The following is a 23,298-nucleotide window of genomic DNA, read 5'->3' as shown; positions in this document are numbered from 1 at the left end:
ATGACTGAAATTTTCAATGTAAACTTTGGGGTAAGGGTAAGTTTTGGTTACATATCATGAAAAGTATAGAAGATATTGCATGTTACAATATGTCATTCTGAAGATTAGTAAATTATCTTTCTAATGATACCTAAGAAGCCAGGTTATATTGAAAAACAAGCTCAGCAGATAACTTATAGGAAGACAGTTTTAACAAAAATGCATGCAAATCTGCAACACTGTTATTTTGCGGTACCCTTCAAAATATGACTGTTACAGCTGTAGATTCCCAATATTTTTTCTGTTAAAAGTCTATTTCATATTTCTGACATGTCCCTGTACCAAATAAAACAGATTTAATAGCAAAAGGGCCAGAGTTTTTGTGTCAAGCTAAAAAAATTGTAGAATTTGGTTTTAGCTATGACAGAAATTTTCAATGTAAACTTTGGGTAAGGGGTAAGTTTTGGTTACATATCATGAAAAGTATAGAAGATATTGCATGTTACAATATATCATTCTAAAGATTAGTAAATTATCTTTCTAATGATACCTAACAAGCCAGGTTATATTCAAAACAAGCTCAGCAGTTAACTTATAAGAAGAAAATTTAACAAAAATGCATGCAAATCTGCAACACCGTGATTTTGCGGTACCATTCAAAATATGACTGTTACAGCTGTAGATTCCCTATATTTTTTCTGTTAAAAGTCGATTTCATATTTCTGACATGTCCCTGTACCAAATAAAACAGATTTAATAGCAAAAAGGGTCCAGAGTTTTTGTGTCAAGCTAAAAAAATTGTAGAATTTGGTTTTAGCTATGACTGAAATTTTCAATGTAAACTTTGGGGTAAGGGGTAAGTTTTGGTTACATATCATGAAAAGTATAGAAGATATTGCATGTTACAATATGTCATTCTGAAGATTAGTAAATTATCTTTCTAATGATACCTAACAAGCCAGGTTATATTGAAAAACAAGCTCAGCAGATAACTTATAGGAAGACAGTTTTAACAAAAATGCATGCAAATCTGCAACACTGTTATTTTGCGGTACCCTTCAAAATATGACTGTTACAGCTGTAGATTCCCTATATTTTTTCTGTTAAAAGTCTATTTCATATTTCTGACATGTCCCTGTACCAAATAAAACAGATTTAATAGCAAAAAGGGCCAGAGTTTTTGTGTCAAGCTAAAAAAATTGTAGAATTTGGTTTTAGCTATGACAGAAATTTTCAATGTAAACTTTGGGGTAAGGGGTAAGTTTTGGTTACATATCATGAAAAGTATAGAAGATATTGCATGTTACAATATATCATTCTAAAGATTAGTAAATTATCTTTCTAATGATACCTAACAAGCCAGGTATATTCAAAAACAAGCTCAGCAGTTAACTTATAAGAAGAAAAATTTAACAAAAATGCATGCAAATCTGCAACACCGTGATTTTGCGGTACCATTCAAAATATGACTGTTACAGCTGTAGATTCCCTATATTTTTTCTGTTAAAAGTCGATTTCATATTTCTGACATGTCCCTGTACCAAATAAAACAGATTTAATAGCAAAAAGGGCCAGAGTTTTTGTGTCAAGCTAAAAAAATTGTAGAATTTGGTTTTAGCTATGACTGAAATTTTCAATGTAAACTTTGGGGTAAGGGGTAAGTTTTGGTTACATATCATGAAAAGTATAGAAGATATTGCATGTTACAATATGTCATTCTGAAGATTAGTAAATTATCTTTCTAATGATACCTAAGAAGCCAGGTTATATTGAAAAACAAGCTCAGCAGATAACTTATAGGAAGACAGTTTTAACAAAAATGCATGCAAATCTGCAACACTGTTATTTTGCGGTACCCTTCAAAATATGACTGTTACAGCTGTAGATTCCCAATATTTTTTCTGTTAAAAGTCTATTTCATATTTCTGACATGTCCCTGTATCAAATAAGATTTCAGACTAAGCATTGCATTTTTTATTATGCCTAGCTGTAATTTGCAATGTTAAATTTTGGGGTAAGGGGTAAGTTTTGGTTATATTTGACAAAAACTGTAAAAGATATTGCATAGTACAATATATCATCTTAAAGAAGAATAAATTCCCTTTCTAATGATACCAAACAAGTGAGGTTATGTTAAAAAATGAGCTCAGCACATGACTTACAAGAAGACAGATTTGACGAAAATGCATTTGGCTTGGAAAATCGTGATTTTGCGGTACCCTTCAAAACATGACCATAACAGCTATTCCATCCCTATATTTTTTCTGTTAAAATTCCATTTCGTGTTCTAGGGATCCCAAGGCTTCTGAAAAATACAGGTTTGTTATCCTGTGGGGGGTGCACGTAGACCCCCTCTAGCCCACGGACTAATTCAATGTAATCATGATTGGTCAGTGCGGTGCCTGGTTCAAAATCGGATCAAAGGATATATCTTTTGTGAACACGGTTGCTGAAGTCTGAATGCTTTGAAAATTATCGATTGACTTTGATATCGTTACAATTATCAAAAACATCTTCAGTTTTGAGCTAGTTGTAACGTATCTCGAATTTAAATCGATAGAAATAATAATAAATATGTTGTAATAATAGTACCTTTGATGTTAAATTGAGTTTACACTCACCTTTTCAACCATGAAACATCAGGAAACAGTCAAAAATGGACTGGGAAATGGATTTTGTGTAAATTATATCGGAATTTAATTCACCATCCTTCCCCGACTCGAGCTCCAAGCGCTATGACGTCACAAGACCCCAACAGTCCTCAAAGAACAACTTTACAACACTTATTAAAGAAAAATGTAACAACTAAGCCGGTTATTGAACCACTCTTTTTGAGAGTGGGGATTTAGCCGAGCGGTTCTGTCTGTTGCCTCTCCGCTAGGCGACTGATGCCGTATGTTGTGGGTTCGAACCCGATTGAAAACTAGCCGTATTAACAACGACCTTCAGAACAGCTGGTCATTGACCTCAAGTTTTGAAAGAAATCGTCACACATCGAGAATTAAGCCTTTCCAAATCATATTTTACAACGATATGTGTATTATATATTCTGAGTACACTAGCCATGTGTGCTGTGCAATTTTGCGGACCGCCAAAATTAGTTTTAAATCGAGTTTTGACATATTATTAAATATTTGTCAACCCTTCATCTGTGAACACGGAAAATGCCATGACAATTTACAACATTCCATCGACGTTTTTGTCTCATTACCCTTACTAATATATAATACGAAATCCACGTGACACAAATCAGTCGGCACATAACGATGTAATCAGCGATTCTGCGTTGACTTGATTGGGGTTAGGTAACGCATTCAACGCTACTCACAGTGCATGATTTCCAACTCGTTCGTTTTTGAGTTAAGGTAGTATGCGCCCCGGAAGAGAAAGGCTTAAACTTTTGCTCAAACTTCCCTCAATGAAACTTTCAACCATACTCTTACCTAATCAAGAATACAAATCAGGGGTCACCGTGCAAAGTTTTGGACCAGAGAAACAAATTACTTGACATTTACCAATATTTGAAATTCAAAATGGCCGCCATGCCTGTGTAACCTTTATAGGGAAAACTTAAAGTTTCGATTTTCGTACAACTAAGATGGGTAGGATTTGTCATATTCCATGACCTTTAAAATGAGCCCCCACAAGTAATAGATAAGAACAGCAATATCCGATTTGAGAGTCCGAATATCTGTCCAAGATGCGCATGTCAGCTTACAGTTCTACTCTAATGTCTAGTGACCGTGGGCTTTTGCATTCTGCTGCATTGTCTATCTAAGAGCCTTTTGCCAGTGGACGTCGACGTTGAATGAATTCATCGTGTTGGAATCCTCACCTCCGGGGATCTGTTTTCCTTTACAAAGATTAACTTTCCAAAACTGAAAATGTCGCATCATGGTTGACAGCGGTAAGCCTTGCACAGGTCGATCGGTCATGCGTGTATTTAGCCATTTTGAGTCTTTCAAACGTGCACAAGAGAGCAACCGATACAACCCATTAGTCACGTCCTCGAAATTTCATAATATGTCTTTTTAAAGGTCGAAATAATAAGTGGGTAAACATTTACAATTTTGAAAAAAGCAATTAATTTGTGTATTTCTGATAACCCATTTTATTTAGAGTCCTAATGTTTTAAAACATAACATGTTTGGTGTTTTCTTCTGGGACTCTGAAAGGGTCCCAAACGACACATTTCGAATGGAAAGGGATTTAAAATACAAAATTTGGCGCTGTCCCTAAAATAATTTAAATTTCTATTTCTTAAGATAAAATTTTAAGAGAAATTTAGTTGTGGCGGAAAGGGATATCCTTTCTACAGTGAAATATTATGATATGTTACGGGATTCAATATTTTGTCCTCGTTCCCGGTATTTTGTCCTCGTTCCCGGAAATAACAGTCAATCGATCTAAAGAAAGTGGAAAGAGGCAGAAGGGGATAAAACAGTTTGTATTCTTACTTCCCACTGATTTTTGTGCAACCTGCGAAATCAATGTGCGGTTGTATGCAGTGTGGAAAAAAATTGTGCCCGTTTTACAGGCCAGAGATGTGCATAAACGTGTGCCTTTATTGCCACGATGAAATAAGCATATTTTTTCAATCAAGTCACATTGTCAGTGAACCTGAACTTAAAGTAGAATAGGCTTCAACACTGAAATACTTAAGGAGGCTTTGCACACAACTAACACCTTTTTTTCAAAACAATATTTCTCACCAAAGACGACCTGAAAACTTCCTCATACTTTATATTTTCATAAAGCATACTCTAAAGTTTAGTATGGTAATAATAATCAAAGCAAGAAATAAAAGGATACATATTTTGGGTTTCAAATCTCAATTTTGGTATTAACAATAAAAATTAATTTAGGTCAAAACGTGATACAACTGTATGAAATTTAATGTCCGATGTGAAACTAGAGTATATGTAGAAAAAGCCACAATTTTGTGTTTCACTATCTGTTCCCATTCTGAAATGGCCGGGGTTGAAAGACTGACATTCAAAAAAGCGATTTAAATCATGATAAGCAAATTTAAATGCTTCTTATTCAAAATGTAACATATTTATTGCAATATAAAAGTTCTTTTTTTAAATAGTATTTGAAGAACATAATGTGAAAGTTTCTAAAAATTTGACCCAGCCACAGTGAAGCGTATTTTCTTTTAGATTCTCCTTGAACATTTGCTCCAACTCGCCTTAACGGAACTTTCAGCCATTCTCTTACCGAATCAAGAACAAAAACCAGGCAAATTTTATTTACCAGGGAAACAAATCACCCACTGTTTACCGATATTTGACATCCAAAACGGCCGCCATTTTGACATCCAAAACGGGCGCCATCCCTCCCCGTGTAAACTCTACGGGAAAAATTAAATTTTCGATTTTCACAAAATCCCATTAAAACTATTACTTACTTAAAATGAGATGAGCTTCCACTGCACTAGCCTCAGATCAGAAAAATGTGTGAAATATGTCAGAGTTAGAATATATATCTGTCCCCGAGGATCATTCTATCTTGAATCAACTCGTCAGTGTTACAAAATACAATTTATATTACACAGGTACAGCTCAACGTCAATAACGAGCTAATGCCAATCGCTACAACACATTGTTAGATGCATCAAACAATCGTATATGAATCAATGCACTGGTAAGAATGTACAGCAACAGCTAATCTTCAATATATCAATTTCTTTTTTTATTTCGTTGGCCTAGATTTTACGGCAAATCGTAAAAATAAAATATTGTTAGCTAGAAGAATCAAGAAGACGTAGGAGTTAATGAGCTGATGAGGAGTTTATTAGGTTACTAATGAAAAACAAAGAGACAAGGTATTTGAAAATTCTCATCGCTTTGTCGGGGGGCGAATTCGAGGGAATAAAGATTTGCCTTATTAGATTGTTCGTGCTTCGTGTTTCAGTGATTGCCGCATAACTGTGATTCTAACCTACTGACAGAGAGACAGAACGACACATATCTATAACGTTATTAACCAACGAAAACCATCTTCTATGCGTGGGAGCTTGAATAAATGATCTCACTGTTTGAACAACATAACTTTATCAATTCAATATCACAACTCACATTTAAAGCTACTGCGCATGTTCAACTGCCCTGACATAGGTATGTAAAATCAAAGTTTGTATACATACACGTGTGTGTTTGTGTTTGAATATAGACAAACATAGACAGAGAGGCAAAGAGACATGGGAACGAGACGGCGACAGATACAGACAGGTGCTTAGATAGAAGGACAGACAGACAGACAGACAGACAGACAGACAGACAGACAGACAGACAGACAGACAAACAGGGAATGAGACAGGCACGGACAGATAGTAAAATGCATACTCATCGATGAGAGTGAAGAAAGCACAAAGGAATGAACGGATTGCATTTCATTGTTGTCAGTATGCACACTTTAGCATATAGAATATCGTATTCATATGCACCTCCATAACCTTATACATACAAATATTTAGGTATGCTTCGCGGTCATTACTCCCAAACGTCTATGTCGTTACTTTTACATGCCCGATAAGGCGAGATATCATCAAAGTTACATTCATTTTACGAGGGACTTTATTATTAACAAATGCATCGAGCATACAAAAACTTGCGACTGTAAATCATACGGCATACATTTCGCCTTTCTGTTCAATAATTTGGCGCAAAGTATGTGCAGACGACGAAATTAAAAGGCATAGAAACCGCGCGAGATGCCGATTTCGCGCGCAATTTTTCGATAATCAATACCACATAAATGTTTGTTGTTATCGTTTTATCGGGGTTTCTTTTTTTGGAAACACGTTACCACCTGTGACGTGGCATCTGCCTATCATCGTTTTGAATGCAAATAATCGATGCCAGTCCTATAGCGTCTTGTTCTGACTCCATTCGCAATATACAAAGCACGTCGCGGCAGAGATCGTTTAGATAGACTAACAAATAAATAGGCGGATTGTGATATTCTTTGACGAAGTGCACTGAATGTAGATGGTGCTGTAATAGCGGCATTGTTGAAGTCACGCCGTCTGCAGTTTGCAGAGATCGATCAGCGAGGAGAAAGTGGCATGCTGACTGGCGGTTGACTCGACTTTCATGTTATTTTGCGAGAACATGCCCTTCCATTGTGAGCTGCGCGTTAAGGCCAAAGTAAGTAAATTCTTTGTTTTGCGTCCACTCAAAATCCTAAAAGGTACGCGGGTAAGCGGTTAAAAAACACACACAGAAAATATAACACAAAATCTGTTTGCCTTTATTGGACAATTTTCTCAAACAACATGAATACTCTTGTCACAGTGTGACACACTGTATGATCACTGTATGCATTTTCATGACAAATGGATCAAAATTAACAGTCATTCTTTGACGTTTGCTTTTCTTTTATTAGTTTAAGATTTCTTTCTTGTGCATTCAAAGTGTCCACATGTCAATACCATTGCACAGCAACTTGACAGCCTCATCAAATTACTTAAGGTAATATGCACCTCGAAAGTGAGAGACTTAAACTTTTGCTCAAACTTTCCTTAAGGAATCTTTCAACCATTCTCTTTTAAAATCAAGAATGAAAATCGAGGGTCACCGTACAAATTTTGGTACTAGAGAAACGAATAACCCAAGATTTACCGATATTTCAAATTCGAAATGGCCGCCATCCCTGAGTTAACTCTATGGAGAAAAATAAAATTTTCGAATTTCGAAAATCTAAAAGTTTTCCTACACGGAGAGCTTTAAAATGAACCCCCACAACTGGTATATCAGAAAAGAATTGTAAAAGTTTGAGAGTCCGAATATCTGTCCCCGAGGCGCGTTCTACCTTAAATATGGACAGTTTGAGGTGTGGGTACACTATAACAGTATACAGTAACAGTCTTTTGTCCTCAAGTTCTTGTACGTTTCTTTCAAGTTTCTTGTAATGTTTCATTCTACCTTAAAACCTTCAAGCAAATGTGATAAGTTTGCAATAAAGCAAACAGAATGTTGATCTCATCAAACGATCATTGTCGATCAAATAAAAAAATGTCATTCTTCGTCTTTACAAGCAACTTGTGAGACCACAGCTCGAGCATGCAGTACAAGCTTGGTCACCATGGCTACAAAGGACATAACAATCTTAGCACGTCAAATAATACCTAAACTCCAAAACTACAGTTATCAAAATAGACTTGAACAGCTTGGTTTAATAACACCTTAACAAAGAAGAATTCGCGGCGACATGATTCAACTCTAGAAAGTTATCAAAGGCCATGACCACTGTAACCTTTCACTTGAGTTAGCAGCCGACTTGAAAACTCAACTTGAGTTCTCGAGTCGGCTTGAACTCGGAAGGACACTGTCCCAAACTTAATAAACTAACCGTTCGACTTAACACAAGGAAGTACTTTTTTCAGCAAGAGTTGTGGACACCTGAAATAAATTACCAGCCGATGTCATTAATGCAGAAAGTGTGACCTCCTTCAAGAGCAGCTACGACCGCCTGCTACAAGTTTGAACTTTCACAGAGGGATTCTAATATACTTTTCCTTATCCAAACTGAACAAAAAAGTAAGTATGAAAGGCCTTTCGTTTACAGGACTGATCACTGGTTTGTTTTTTGTTTCAAGTTAAAATGGACGAATGAACCAAATTTGTGGCAAACCTGAAAGACCGATAAACTAGGATAGGCTTCAACACTTTCCGATTTTTCCGTCTGCCATATTCTCTGAGTCGTGGTACCCAAGTCCAATCGGCCGACTGAATCTCTCTCTGTTCAAGTCCCGATTGCTCGCAATGACCATGCCTTCAAGTTGCCGTGCAAAGGTTTCCTGTTTTTTAACTTCGATTATTTCCCTGCTTTCATCCATTTTTTATCGTGACGGCAAAGCCACAACAGGCAAAGCCACAACAGACAGCGAGAACGTGAGGCTCCGGCCGCGGCGTGAGGCAGCAGAGAGGATCAACAGGGGTAAATGTATATAGAGTACTGTTTTAACGTTACGTCACCGCACGGTCTATCAGGGAAATCTGACTGCCGTAAAAGAGTATTTCATCGCAAAGTTAAAAGCCACGACTTGTTTTTGCGACAAAATGGCGCCACCAACGGCGAAATTTTGAAAGGAAAGTTTGTGTTTTTTTTCCCGAAAAATCTCCAAAAACCTAGGCGCGCGCGGACGCAAAACAAAGAATTTACTTACTTTGGCCTAATGTGTATGGCAAGCGACGCAATAGTTGATTGAACTAATTCCGTGAAACTTTGAGCGCTAGCTCCAAGTCAATAACATAACCGTATGGTATGTCATTTGTAACAAACTATTTCAGAATAACCTTTAAATACTCCTTTTTTCTTCGGCAAAAACACATGTCGCTTACGAATCATTGCCATGGCAACAGAGAACCACGCCAGACAGTTACGATCATTTGTGATGGTGTTTACATTCGCTCGGCTACGGGTAAACATACGAGCCTGCAGGTAGCTTTGAGGCTTATTAATGCCAGACGCCCACGTTCTTTGGAAAATGCGTCTGGTTGCAAGCATACAATTACAAGAATGAACAGTGTGATTGAATTATGTGTTATAAGATATAACCACGGAGGATTACCTACAATATAGTACAAATGGAAACACAAAGATGCAATATGCACCAATCGGCCTAAGCAAACATTTATCCAATGTATATAGTAGATGTATGGTAATGCATCTCCAATGTTGTAACAGCAATGATCTTCAAGGCTATACAAAACCACTGAGGGGGAAAATAACATGTATGATTGAATGCTATTAATCGGCTCGGAAGACAAAAAATCCTGTTTTAACCTTCACATAGTAGCAACCGCACGCCGCAGTGTGTATTCTCTTGCATAGCCAATTCATAGCAACGAGGCTCTCGTATGATTGCCTGGAACGTCGGCGAAATAACGCTCAACGGTGAAATATATGAACGGTCGGTTCTTGATGTTTGTTGACAGAAGATCCTGATAAGGAGCCAGTCATATCGGGAGCTGTGTTCTGTACTGCCAACGCTCTCAGCATGCACTGCACGAACCGATGGCATTGTCTTTTAAAGATAAAGTATGCAATATGGTCTTTCATGTTCGGCTATCAGACATAAATACGTTGATTATGGTTTGATATTGTACCTGCAGAGTTTTGAGTTGAAATAACACAAGGGCACTGCGACTGCATATTGGTAATTATAAATACGATAGCCTCGCAATATATTGGCATGTACTGTTAATATACCCTGGCGACCAATTCAATAATGAATGTATGTATGTATGTATGTATGTATGTATGTATGTATGTATGTATGTATGTATGTATGTATGTATGTATGTATGTATGTATGTATGTATGTATGTATGTATGTATGTATGTATGTATGTATGTATGTATGTATGTATGTATGTATGTATGTATGTATGTATGTATGTATCTATGTATGTATCTATGTATGTATGTATGTATGTATGTATGTATGTATGTATGTATGTATGTATGTATGTATGTATGTATGTATGTATGTATGTATGTATGTATGTATGTGCATGCATGTATGTATTTATGTATGTATCTAAGTATCTATCTATCTAGTTATCTATGCGTGCATCTATGTATATGTCTATGCATGTTTCTATGTACGTATCTATGTATCTACGTATGTATCTGTGTATATGTTTATGTGTGCATCTGTGTATGTATGCATCCTTGTATGCGTATGTTAATGGCATACATGCATGAATGTGTTTGTATGTATGTAGGAATTTTTTTTAAATATACCATCATAATTCTTATATGTATCGTAACTGTGCAAATGACGTCTCCTTTCATATTCAGGCAGTTACGATAAATGCACCTCGGCGTATTTCCTATTCAAAACATAGCTGTATTGAACATATATAAAAACCAGTAATTATGATCTTAAGCCACTTGTAAGACGTGCATCTGCCGTGTACTGATTCTCGGGATATAAGACCAACATATTGTAAAATGAATGGTGGCATGTCACATTATGGAAAATATATGAAGGCATTACCTAAGCTTGGTTTTGCAGGAAGTAAAATCGGATTGCAGGTGTACATGCAACATTACTTTGTAACTGATGGGCAATCTTATCATCGCATTGCAGGTTAATGTTCCTTGGGTCAAAATTATCCGTTATTCGGCATGTGATAATTGTTAGAAAGACAGAAATGTTTGGGTTTAATTACCGCAAAAACAAAAAGTAGCCTTATTTTGTGAAACGTTACTGAGTCCACACCATCAAGTTCAAAGTCGAGATAAGGACAGCTCATGTTCATAAACCTGTTCAGTGTCATACACGTCCATCCTTTCTGGTATATTTTTGTTTTAAAAGGAAACAGCTGACTGTAAAGTTTGATGATATTTGTGTTCTAAAATACGGTCACGTTTTCATGTGTGCCCCTGGAGTATGTTGAAAGGCACAGTATTAACCTTACCAGCATTACACAGTATTGGCCTGGTCAACATTACACAATATTAGCCCGGTCAATATTACACAGTATTAGCCTGGACAACACTACTCTGTATAGCATGGCCAATATTACACAGTATTAGTCTGGACAAAGTGCAAATTAATAGACTGGCTGACATTATACAGTATTAGCCTGCACAAGATTACACGGTAGTAGCCTGGTCAATATTGCACAGTATTAACCTGGTCAGCATTACACAGTGTGTATAATATGCAACGTTGTTTGTTGACAATGGAGGTCTAGTCAAGGCTAAATTCATTTAATTGTCAAAAATAACAATAACCATTAACATATACAAACTGTCGTGATAATTTAGTGCAATGCAATGCGTAGTATGCGAGACTCATTTTGGGAGAAGAAGAACAAACTGTTTTTTTTTAACTACAAAGTACAACAAAAGTTAACTCCTGCTGGTTTTGGTTTAAATCAGCCAAGCAAATTTTTGAACTTTTCCCCATGATCTCTGTGTCTGTCAGATACCTTAATCAGCTGCCTGTATCCACAGCGATACAAAACTGCTTTCTCTGACATTCAAGCTTTCCAAATTAGCAATCCGTAGGCGTAAAAAGGTACTATCGTCCAGCCATCACACTACATGATATTCTGTTTTAACTTATCATAACCTGAGAGATCCTGACAGTCTCCGCTGATCTTCAACCACAGAATGTCTCGCGATAGTCGTGCAAAGCATTTGCAAAGAGATTTGAGATAAAAGAATGCAATCGTACCACGTAACTCAAATCAAGTTATAGATAAAATATGTCCCAGGTCTCTTCTCGCCTTTTCCTGTACACTTTTAGAATTCCTTCTCTTCTTTTCAAAGTAACACTTTTCGCGCACAAAAATATAGCCATCTTGAATGAAAAGGCTTTGCGATTAATTTTCTTGGATCACCCAGCACATGTGTTTTGGACTGTGTTTTGGTCATAAAAATCGACCATAGTTTGGAGATAATTTTCCTGAATGCGTAATTTGTTGAAGGACGGCGTACGCTAAATCGACCCCACGTAGCTTTCTTTTGTCTGTATGTAAACGAGAAAATCGTTGCAATTTATTTTCGATATCACTCCAGAAGCGCCTAATAATGACAGAAAAAAGACCACAGCCAGAAAACGCATCTCATTTTGAGAAGAATATTAAAAGCCCGTAATGCCTTAATAAGCCTGGCAATGTATTCGCTCGTAGTCAGCGTTTCAAAAGAAATCTTGGCTCAGGAATTCTTTAGGTATGTAAAAAGGGCGACGTAAAAGCCTGTGATTGTCGCATCTTCAGCATAGCTCCCTGGAGACGATTGAACACAAATCTTCTTCTGGTTGCTAAGTAATTTCAGGATTGGAAAGTGATATCGGTATAGCGCTCAGACGAGATTTAGCTGCGCACGACTTGCAAGTCTGGGGATAGCGATCTTACAGCCTCCAACGTTACGTGATGCCCGCACGGGCTTTCCTCTACAAATGTCTTGAAAATCGGTTATTAAATGGTTGGAGTCGTTTCAGGGCATTGCTTAAGTATGTCACATCGAACTGTCACTCGACACGGTGGGTATTCCGTGTAAGATATCTAGCAAGCTACCTGGGTCAGCATTCGCCGCCTTCGGTGATAAATATTGACAACCACGTGTCTAATAAACAAGACAAAATTAGTGAGTGTGGAGTTGAGCTCAGGGATTTCCGCAGCTGTTTCTCACGTTTTGCTGCAACCCAACTGTCGTCTGCTTGCCCTGGCTTGAACATAAAAATCGCAGACAAAAGTCCCTATGGAAATTTAGCAGCAAAATAAAACCTGATGCCGGCGTAAGTTTTTATACTCTCGTGTACACAAGGCTTCGCAGAATATATGTACCAGTATTTTCCATTTATATTAAACATGAACGACTACATCTTTCGCGATATTTTGCCGCTTTCTCTCTTTTGCCAAAATTGATGTAATTATTTATTTATTATGGTCTTGAGGTTGTAGTGCGTCCACATATGGCAACAATTCGGGAACGTTGTTCCTTTCATCCTATTCCAACACAGCATTCTTCCACGGTCACCAGTGCTAAGGTTTTATTGCGTTTGCCAGGATGTTGGTACCAGGGGAGTAATTGTTTAAACACGATGTACAGTCTGCTTTGATCTAGCTACGTTTTATCCAACATTCTATAATCAACAAATTAATACTTAATGTATGAATACTTAATACAACTTGCGCTACAGATTCGCACGGTAAACATTTCTCCCGAAAGAGCGACAGTTACCGCTTATGAAAAAGTGTTTTAAAAAATTAAACTTCTAAGCTTTAAATACCAACTTAGAAGGTGACAATTTATGTCTGAAACATAAAGAATTTGACCATACTGGCTCAACGGGTAAATGCTTCAGAGGGTCGTATCTATCGAGCAATGTTAGCCTACAACCCGCACTAACATCGAGTGCGTGTGCCACCTAACATTCTGGTACTAAACTTTCAGATCTCGCCGTCGCAACACGACGGTATACACGGTGTGGCTGCACCATCAGGGTGAACATGATTCGAATCATCAGAAACAGTTCACGCAAATAAGCCAGAGATACTTCAAAACTAAACAGTCCAATAGTGCCGTTAAATTTATTATTTATATGGACTAATTGTTTCATTCGGGGAAGCGTAAAGCTCAATGGACGACTTGGCAATGGTTAAACTTCCGCATTCAAGAACTCGCCCTATGTAGGCCGCGCGAGCGTTTTTGAATCACCACAGGCATAGGGTGTAACAAATTACACGGCGGAGGAATATATTTCATGCATCTTTGTTTTCGAACGAAGATACCAGCATAGCGGAGGTGTAATTTATGAGGTGTAAAAAAACCGAGGAGAGACCGTCATCGGGTAATTCTTCTGTTTTCTTTCAGGAAGGGGATGTGTAACCGCCGTTTCTGAATGCAACGGAACACCGTTTAACTAAGAGAATAGAATAGGCAGTCTGACTCGTAACCGCAAGCGCTGAAAACCACACGTTTCAGGTGCGTGGCTTGGACGAGCTTTTGTTACAATACATGACGTATGATCAGAGAAAAGGTAGGGGAAACAGTACAGTAGAAATGTTACTCGCGTGCTATATCGAAAATTGTCAATGGACTTATTGATTCCGCGCAGATGTCCGCCCATATTTATTGTTACCATAAATAGGCTAGATTTTAGCATTTGTTTCCTACCTTGAACAAGTACTGTGAGAATTACAACCATACACAGCAGTATTTCCTTGAGCATCTTCGTATACAGTAATAGCAAGCTAAACTCTCCCATGAAGAGTTTTGGCAGACGATAAGCGTGCGATTCCAGGGTGACCATGCGGCCCATCCAGGACAGTCATATCCGCTATTATCCGTTAACGCCGGCGCTGGAGTGAGTCAGTAGTCCATTCTGTCGAGATAGCAGAACACAACAACGTGACTATACGAAAAGAAAAATAATATCGAGTGGGGGCTAGAGTATTTCTGACTGTTCCACTGTTGGTGGATGGGGTGGGCGGCGTGCTAGGCAAGAGTTACAACATTGTTATTGCAGGTGTGGAGGACGGGCCGTTCACCTCGATGGACGCATATACTTCATAAACACTGACAAACCGCGCCCTCCGTGATCTCATTAAGTATTTATAACATACGAGACAGTATAGCAATGGGACCGGAGCGTCTCCGTGCGCCATTGGTGCGTGGACACGAAGGAACGGCCGTGAAGGAGACGGGCTCTGCATAATGCATGAAAACAGCCTGGCTCAGGCACTTAAACGTAAAGTGCATATTGCTGTGGCTCAAAGATGGTAGTTAATGAGCTGTTTATTAGGGACGCTCTCAAATCGGTCGATATTTATTGAAGGTCCTCGTTAGATGAAACTGCAATATTCTTGAGTAGTCAGACCCAACAACAGATATTACCTCAAGCAGGAATGGACATCTCTGTAAATATTCAGAAACATTTTTATCACGCGCTCGTGTGCTCTCCACATTTATTTGGTCTTTTTCTCTTAACTTTAAATTGCAAGTCATATTAGAAACCTTCAGCATTCATAAGAGTAGTCACAAATGTCCTTTTTTGGTGGATAAAGGAGGCAATATTAAATTGACACCGCATACTATTATAACCGAACTGGCTCATATCAAATTATTGAACCGCTGAATCGAATCTTTCCCGCCGGAGAAACAGTTGGCAAGGTTGCCGTCAATTTTGCTGTCGTGAATGCTACAAACCTAGGATAGAACAACAGGCAGCGAGTCCTTCAGGCGACCATCCATTGAACAGGCACGTTTCGCCACACGCTTTCACTGAAGCTACACACATTTCAGAAATAGACTGTCGCACATGTATTGAAAGCCATCGTTGTGACAGATGCGTATTATAAATGAGTAAACGAGAGAGAATTAATTTTAAGAAACACTCTTGTAGCATCTACAAAAATGTATAACGACGCGAGACCGCACTTTCCCGCCTTCCTTCGCTTACCTAATCCGCCCATATCGGAAATGTTTATTAAAAGGCTAGCAAACCTTTGCCAATCGGAAATAATCGCCGATACAGCCAACCCTGGAGGGATTGTCGCATTTAAAAAGGTAAAAACCCTCACCGACATTGGTGAGAAAACACTCAATAGCGTTGCCTGATACAGTATTACTGCAGGCTATGTTCAATGGGCAATTCATCGCAGTCAAGGGTGTTCCACAAAATGACGCAAAAATTGCACACTCGCCGAACAGAGATAAGCACGATATTCACGCTTGCTCAGCCCAGCAACCCGTGAAAAATAATTACTCCGCCCCGAAAACGAGACAATCCGGCACGAAAAGTAATTCTGTGAAGATAATCACGTATCTTATACATTGTGCTGGGAAACGACGCGGGAATGAATTTGATCAAATGCACTCACGTGACAGTTAGAAGGTTTGACGAGAACGCTTACAACAAAAGGAAAAACATGTCGCTTAGATTTAATCGCGTAGAAATTGAATAAAAACTGAACGAAAGAGCCATGTTTTTATTGCCAACATAGAGGCACTGGACTCGTTTTGTGGTCTTTGAACATTCCAAATGAATTATACGCTAACAGCAGTGTTTTTATTAGTCGCGTTATCGCTGAATACAATATCTTTGCCATTAAATGAGATGTTAGAACAGATGAGGCGACTATAACTACAGGTCGAATTAAATATCAGTTTCGCAGGAAACAATCCTGATATTTCGTATAAGCTCTTTCAATTTAATGCTTCGGGGCAACTTAAAAGCAAAGAAACCGTTCCGCTTAAACTTCAAAATAAGACTTTCGATATTAAAGGTTTGCGCCTCACAAATATCTCAACCATGAGAAAAGTTGATTTCCACATCTCTTCCGTCAGTTTCTGCATAAACCAGACTACTTCGCTCACTTACAATAAAATAGCCAATTCAATTCTTAGTGCGGATTAATATCTGCATGTCCTGAAGTCTATGTCTAGGGATATAGCTAATGCATGTCTAGCGCGCACTCACCGGCAGCCATGATACAAGTGTCTTCTAAGGTAGTCTTCCCATCTCCAAGTTAAGATCCTTTTAAAAACGGAAAACATAAGACGCTTGAGGAGCGTACAACCTCCACGCACTGCGTATTAGACGTTTATCCTTATGAAGCACAAGAAATACAGTAGTTCCGGCCTTCGATTTTACGTTATGGTATTATTGATCTCTCTCATACAACGACGTAAATGTGCCTTATTCGCAAGGACGACATTCCCCTTAGACAAATGCAATTCCGACACGAATCCAGGTCAAATACTAACAAAATATATTATTTACGTCAATTTGTCACATGGGCTGTGGAGTCACGATTATGCGCTATTCATTTCGGAGTACGGTATAATTCCATCTTTGGCGTAATATGATTAATTTTTTTTTAGAACAGTGAGTTTTCCAGGAGCGAAAATAATTACAAAGCTGTCTTGTGATAGGGTTCATTCATTCTCTTTTGTGCGAGGTTTTGATAATCGGGCACAAATCACTTTCGGTCACAATACGTTCATTGAAGAATTTAAAAACTCATTTCAGACGTTAAAATGCCACCTTCAAATGGCGGTTTAATAAAAGCCACCGCGACCGTGACTGGACGCGAAACGTCGCTCGGTTTTGCGGCGAATGGCAGTGACAAATAATGTACACACGAAACCTATGTCCGCACAGATGTAAATTGAATGAAATCAGAATCAAGAAAACAATCTTATAAAACAAGCTTACATGATTGGACGGTACTCCGCTCATCCTAGGCACAATGCGACTCGTTCTTCGAACGGAGCTGATAAAACGTTGTTTGAAAGTGGCCGCCAATAGTGTGTGATCGACACGCCTCACAGACCGAATAACCCTATCGTCTGCTCACTGTGTTTTCCCGCGCACGCTTGATTGAAATGCACCTTAACAGCACTACAGTCGTCGGCAAAATGACGTAAAACGTGGGCTTTCACATCAGGCATGTTCGAAGGTGAAAAAGACACCTCACGGTAGTTGAATTATGCTGGCGCTCTACTATATCATCTGCAAGGCAACATAAAACACTCCGACCCATTTTGAACAAGCGACTTCTACTCGGTTTATGCTACGGATTAAGTATGTTAATAATTCCGCGCGGGATTCTCTTATTGTGTAGCGAGCATAAATCAAAAACGTTTTTAATAAATACAAAATGGCTGACAGAGCAATATGAATGGCAATATGAATGGCACGTCTGTAAACTGTGTTCATATGCCTCGTAGGCTGTAGATTATTTTAGAATCGATCCATAATTTTATTCAAACGAATAAAAAGAGAGACAAAAAGAAAAATATCATATGAATGATATCAAATTAAATCTAACTATTAATCTGAAGAATAATACAGATGAATAAAAATATACCATGGCGGTTTAGTTAACACTGAAAAATAAAGCTTGATTCTCCTATCACTGAGAGTTTTTGAGAATAATCATACGATCAAACATTAAGACAAAGCATGCATTTTTTGGAAATACGGACTAAAATTTTAATGAATAGTCAACGCAAAAAACCAAGACATTATTACACCAGCTTTCCTATGACAGACAAAACTTATGGCTGCACGGCTCTGACCTCTCGTAAACTTTTATGACTGTCAAAGTCACAATATTTCTCAAAAAATATCAGGATGGCTATCATACGTGACGGATCGCAAGTTGGTCATTATCCTGCTTGTTATCATTTAAAAATAGTCCCTGAATAAATTATGTGAGCTGTTTACCAGAATTAAAAAAAGACAGTCACTCCATCGTTTTAAAATACTTTGCAGCGGAGCTTTGAAGCATATAGGGCACTGTAAAAACAGACTGCCGCACAACACAGCAAATAAAAAACATAAAATACCAGGATTCAACGATACAAAATATAATTTTGTCTTAATAAAAGAAACGAGGCATATCAAGTACCATTCTTAAACTAAAACAGAAACTATTATCAAATGGCCTAAATTGTTCATCATACCCATATAAAAGTATCCTCCATTTCAAAACACAGTAAATGGAAGATACTTTTAGTTGATCTATATGATTTACCAGAAGCCTTCCTTGATGAAAAAGACGAAGCCTGCCATAGCAATCGCTTGTTCAATAACCAAGTGAAAGTAATTGAATTTGTGTCGGGAATGAATGAGCATACAATCATCATTATCATGTTCAATATCATCTTTTTGTATCCACGCATCTTTTTGATCAATATGGTTAAGCGTCATGTTCGATATAAATATTAAGTACATGGTTACAAAAATATGCCGTTTGGTGTAATATATATAATTTGCTCATTATACATGCACAAGTAGAAAGACACAGAAAGACATCCAGGAACGGATATATCAGGAAGGTTTCCGACAGATAGGCAGAGTGGCTGTGTCAGATAGATATGCCGTGAGAAAGAGACAGGCAGAGGGAAGAGAGGAGCACGATTTAGAATGATATACAGGGAGACTGATAAGAAGACTTGGAGCCATACTAAGACAATTGATGTACAAATAATTAAGCACATAAACGTGTCACAGAGCATAATCTTTATAAAAAGTATGAAATATCTTCCTATTCAATGTCATAGTTAGAACCACAGCAAAGCTACAAAACATTAAATCAGTCAGTAAAATATTACTTTATAATCTCTGTCCCATAATAAGATAACAGTGGTATGCTATTTTGTAATGTATGAATGAATCTGTTCGTCATAGCGTGTGAGAACTTATTCAGAATCCGTTATATGACATGAAGGTCATGTTCCGGACTTCTGAACAACTGTATGATACCTCAGATTGATTTGAGTTTTAAACTATTTATTTTCAGTTTGGTTAAAGGACAACGTAGCCAGGCTTGAGATTCACTTGAAATTATAGTGATGACATCCCCCACATGTTTGAATTAAACCCACGCCATCACCAATGAGGCCCGCAGTAAATACGGTAGTATCGGAGTCACAAAACCATCGTTATTACCTAATTAAACTGGTTTAATCAAAATATCTTCAAGTGAATCATTTCTGTCGTATGGCGCCACAAAATATAGACTAACACCATGATATTTCCTGATACTTACTGAACGTCTAGCCACCCAGATCATTATCCACAGTGTTTCTTCGTTGTGCGTGTACATTTAAATGCAATGCTCTGTAAACTGGATATTAATTGTCAAAACATGAGAACGTCAGCGATGAACTTTAAATTATTTTGATACACATGTCCATGGGTCATGGATTAATTAACCTTTAAAGCAATCACATTATTAGGCTTTAGATTGTCAATAACAGTATGACCCCAGGATTGTCGTTTGGGTAAAATATCACACAACAGAGTTGACATCTTGAGCAAGCAGACTTTCCCGGGATTTTTGCTGCATTATTTAGACATTTGATGTAAGGACAGGCCGGAAGCCCTAGATCTGAACCAAAATAAACCAAGTAACCATCAGCCCAAGGGCGGGACTCAACATCTTTCTTTCTGTGCCTTCACGGCAAACTTTTTCTGGATAAGTGAGGATTGTAAACTTGAAAAAGAGGCAGACAAAACATCCATCATTTGATACTGAGAGCACGGTGTAGATTTGCGTGACAATATATCCGACTGAGAACAAATGCACTTTTGACCCTTGAATTATCGACCTTCAAGGGGTAATGTTTCATCAGGTAGGTGATTATTATTAGTACAATTCATCATGATTAGCATAATTTTAATATGAAATTCAATAAAAATTCATCAAAGCAAGCGATCGAACCATGACATACATACTGATAAAATTCATATTATACGTTTTTTATGAAAAACAAGATGTTGACGTAGACGGTATACAAGTCGTACAAAGTGGTTGCAATGTGTGATTTCGGCGATAATTTTTTGTTCGTGTCACTATACTTAAAGACGAATATTTACAAGTAAGATAAAGATCCCAAATTTTAACGTTAGCAACTAACATTCTACCTGTTTTACTTTGATTATCTCATAAACTGTCTGGAGGTTATTGACTTTCAGCTACATTAAATCAACCCTTGAGCAAACGCTTCCTCGGCAACAGATCGTGGGTCGATAAGACGCTCTTTGAGTACACATATTTCATTTTATAACACAGCTCGTACAGGTTCTCTATGGTGATTCGTTAATCTACGGTCACGTGACATGAATTATTTTGAAGTTGATACATGCAAGAGCCAGTGAACAGTTGACAGTTTCCAAACTGTTAACCGGTTAACTCCTAACCAGTATGTGCGCCATCTGCACGTGCGCACATAGTACTGGAACAGGCAAAAAAGATGGTGTTGTATACGACCGAGACGGATAATAGCAGGAGAACTTGTGTCGATTTTTCAGTAGAAAATTGAATGAGGTGTGCTACATAGTTCTATTGTCTGGCCGAGTCTCGAGTCTTAGAGTCAAGTTCTACCATTAAGTCAGGTAGAATTTTACTAAGAGGGTTCGTAGATAGAGCTGATTGGTCGAAAGTCTGATATCTGGATCACGTGATTATCATACTTCATTGCCTGTGTGGATCTAAGATGCTTATACAACTCGATTACAAAAACACGGACATATAAGAGACTGAGAAAATCGTGTGATCACTTTCCAAGAAAAACGCCAATGGTCGTTGATGACTTATGGAAGTCTTACAATGCTGTATTGAACATCACAAATAGCCTTTTCGGGCATTTACAGTGCAAGAATAACAAAAGTCCTTTCAGTTCGTAGGTGAGACTTATACTTGTGTTTTCGAGAGACTTTTGCAATCTATAAAGTGTATAAACCAACGATTTGACTGTTCACTTACACGAGATTATGCAAGTATCTGATCAGGATTTTAATCTGAACAAACTGCAAAACAGACTTTGACAGTTATATTCCCTTATTTCTTTTGAAGTTCGAAACGACAACTGAAAGCAATAAAAGTCAACAAACAATAGAAAATCATCACAATGGCAAAGGTGATCAAAGAAGGTCGGCAAGACACAAGAGTGTCCCTAATACTATTTTATGAAGGTGTTTTCATATTTGTTAAGGTATACAGCGATTAGTATCCTTTCTCGTAATCAACATACCCACGACGAACCCGCAATGTAAATATTGTGTAGAGGTTAACATGTTCGGAGGTTCCGGAACAAATCGGATTTTGACAACTCCAAGTCTCAGATGGAATTCACACTTAAGAAAAAACAATCCACATAACCTGAGACTGACGGTTGTAATTGCCTTTTGAATTCAAAACACAGACTATGCCAAATACGACTTTAATATACGCCCCAACGTAATCCCTCTAAGGACCGTTTTCATTCTTTTTTGATTTAGAGATTAATTCATGAGAACAGTTCTTAGCATTCTAAGAGTTCAAAATAACCTACAATCTCAGTCACGAAGTAATTTTTCTCCTTAACTTTTATTTCAGCCTACTTCCCGTCCTAAATTTACACTTGCCTCTTTTATTAAAGCAGCTTACAAAGTCCAATTTTCGAATTCCCAAACTCACTGGAGTCTGTAGTTGGATTAAGGTAAAGAAAAGCGACTGGAGTTTTAATTTGCTACGGGTTCTCAGCGAATATTTAAAAGCTACGAGTTACCGGACGTCTTGTGATTTGCCATCTCCTGAGGCAGGTTACCGTGTTTCGTTTTCTCAGATGAATGTGGAGTATTTGGCACGAATATTAATCGAAGAGACTTTACTGTTTATTCATGGGTTTAACGTCATCCATTTGCCCAGGAGACCAAGCAGAGAAAAGACGGCAACTCACACGAGAACTCTCATTTCTACTTCTTTTGTATTGCAAAGCGAATAGTGAGTCAGCTTGCAAAAATGGAGTAAAATCACTTCATTAAGAGAACCGTTCCTCTATATTTGTTGAGAAACTATGGCAAGTTGCACAAGAGGATTTTGTCGATAATTCGGGTGCTTAATATTTGTTGGCTATGATGACGGTTGTATTGACTTACTCACTTCTCTAATAGAAAAGTGGATATCCACTTTTGTGCTATCTTATCAATGATAGGAAACTGTGAACATTTTGATCATGAATCGAAGTCACGCACTTGACAATATTGACTATCAATGATAGAAAACCTTGGACATTTTCATCATGAATCAAAGTCATGCACTTGACAATATGTTGTCGAACGAGGAAGAATCATGTAAAACCATAGAGATGTGGAGATTGCTCGCCCTTTTAATGTAACTAAACTTTTCTTCTTGAATTCAAGTAAGATGGCCAGATTGAGTCGTCCTTGAGGATAATCGTGAAAACATCGCGTGCTGTTCGCACAAGCGACACCTCAAGATATTTTACCTACTTAACCTTTTTTACTCAAAACAGGGATCACGGTTCGATCAAACCATTGTGTGTTAAACATTA

General features: G+C 37.8%; 1 protein-coding gene across 5 annotated transcripts in view; it reads right to left on the bottom strand.

Annotated features, from left to right (window-relative positions):
• Window positions 1–23,298, bottom strand: part of LOC139137594 (neuronal acetylcholine receptor subunit alpha-10-like) — a 244,689-nt gene that overhangs the window by 150,618 nt on the left and 70,773 nt on the right. For 3 of the 5 annotated variants that reach the window (XM_070705780.1, XM_070705781.1, XM_070705783.1), the window contains one exon: window positions 14,626–14,833. In XM_070705780.1, the coding sequence (XP_070561881.1) occupies window positions 14,626–14,770 (145 nt within the window). In that variant the 5' untranslated portion in view covers window positions 14,771–14,833. Of the gene's footprint in view, window positions 1–14,625; window positions 14,834–16,930; window positions 16,988–17,668; window positions 17,874–23,298 lie in introns of those variants that run through there. The other 2 variants (XM_070705784.1, XM_070705782.1) reach the window with 2 other exon arrangements.

This window comes from Ptychodera flava, chromosome 7, assembly GCF_041260155.1.
Source record: "Ptychodera flava strain L36383 chromosome 7, AS_Pfla_20210202, whole genome shotgun sequence".
Classification (NCBI taxonomy): Eukaryota; Metazoa; Hemichordata; class Enteropneusta; family Ptychoderidae; genus Ptychodera; species Ptychodera flava.
This window is presented reverse-complemented; position numbering and strand designations above follow the sequence as displayed.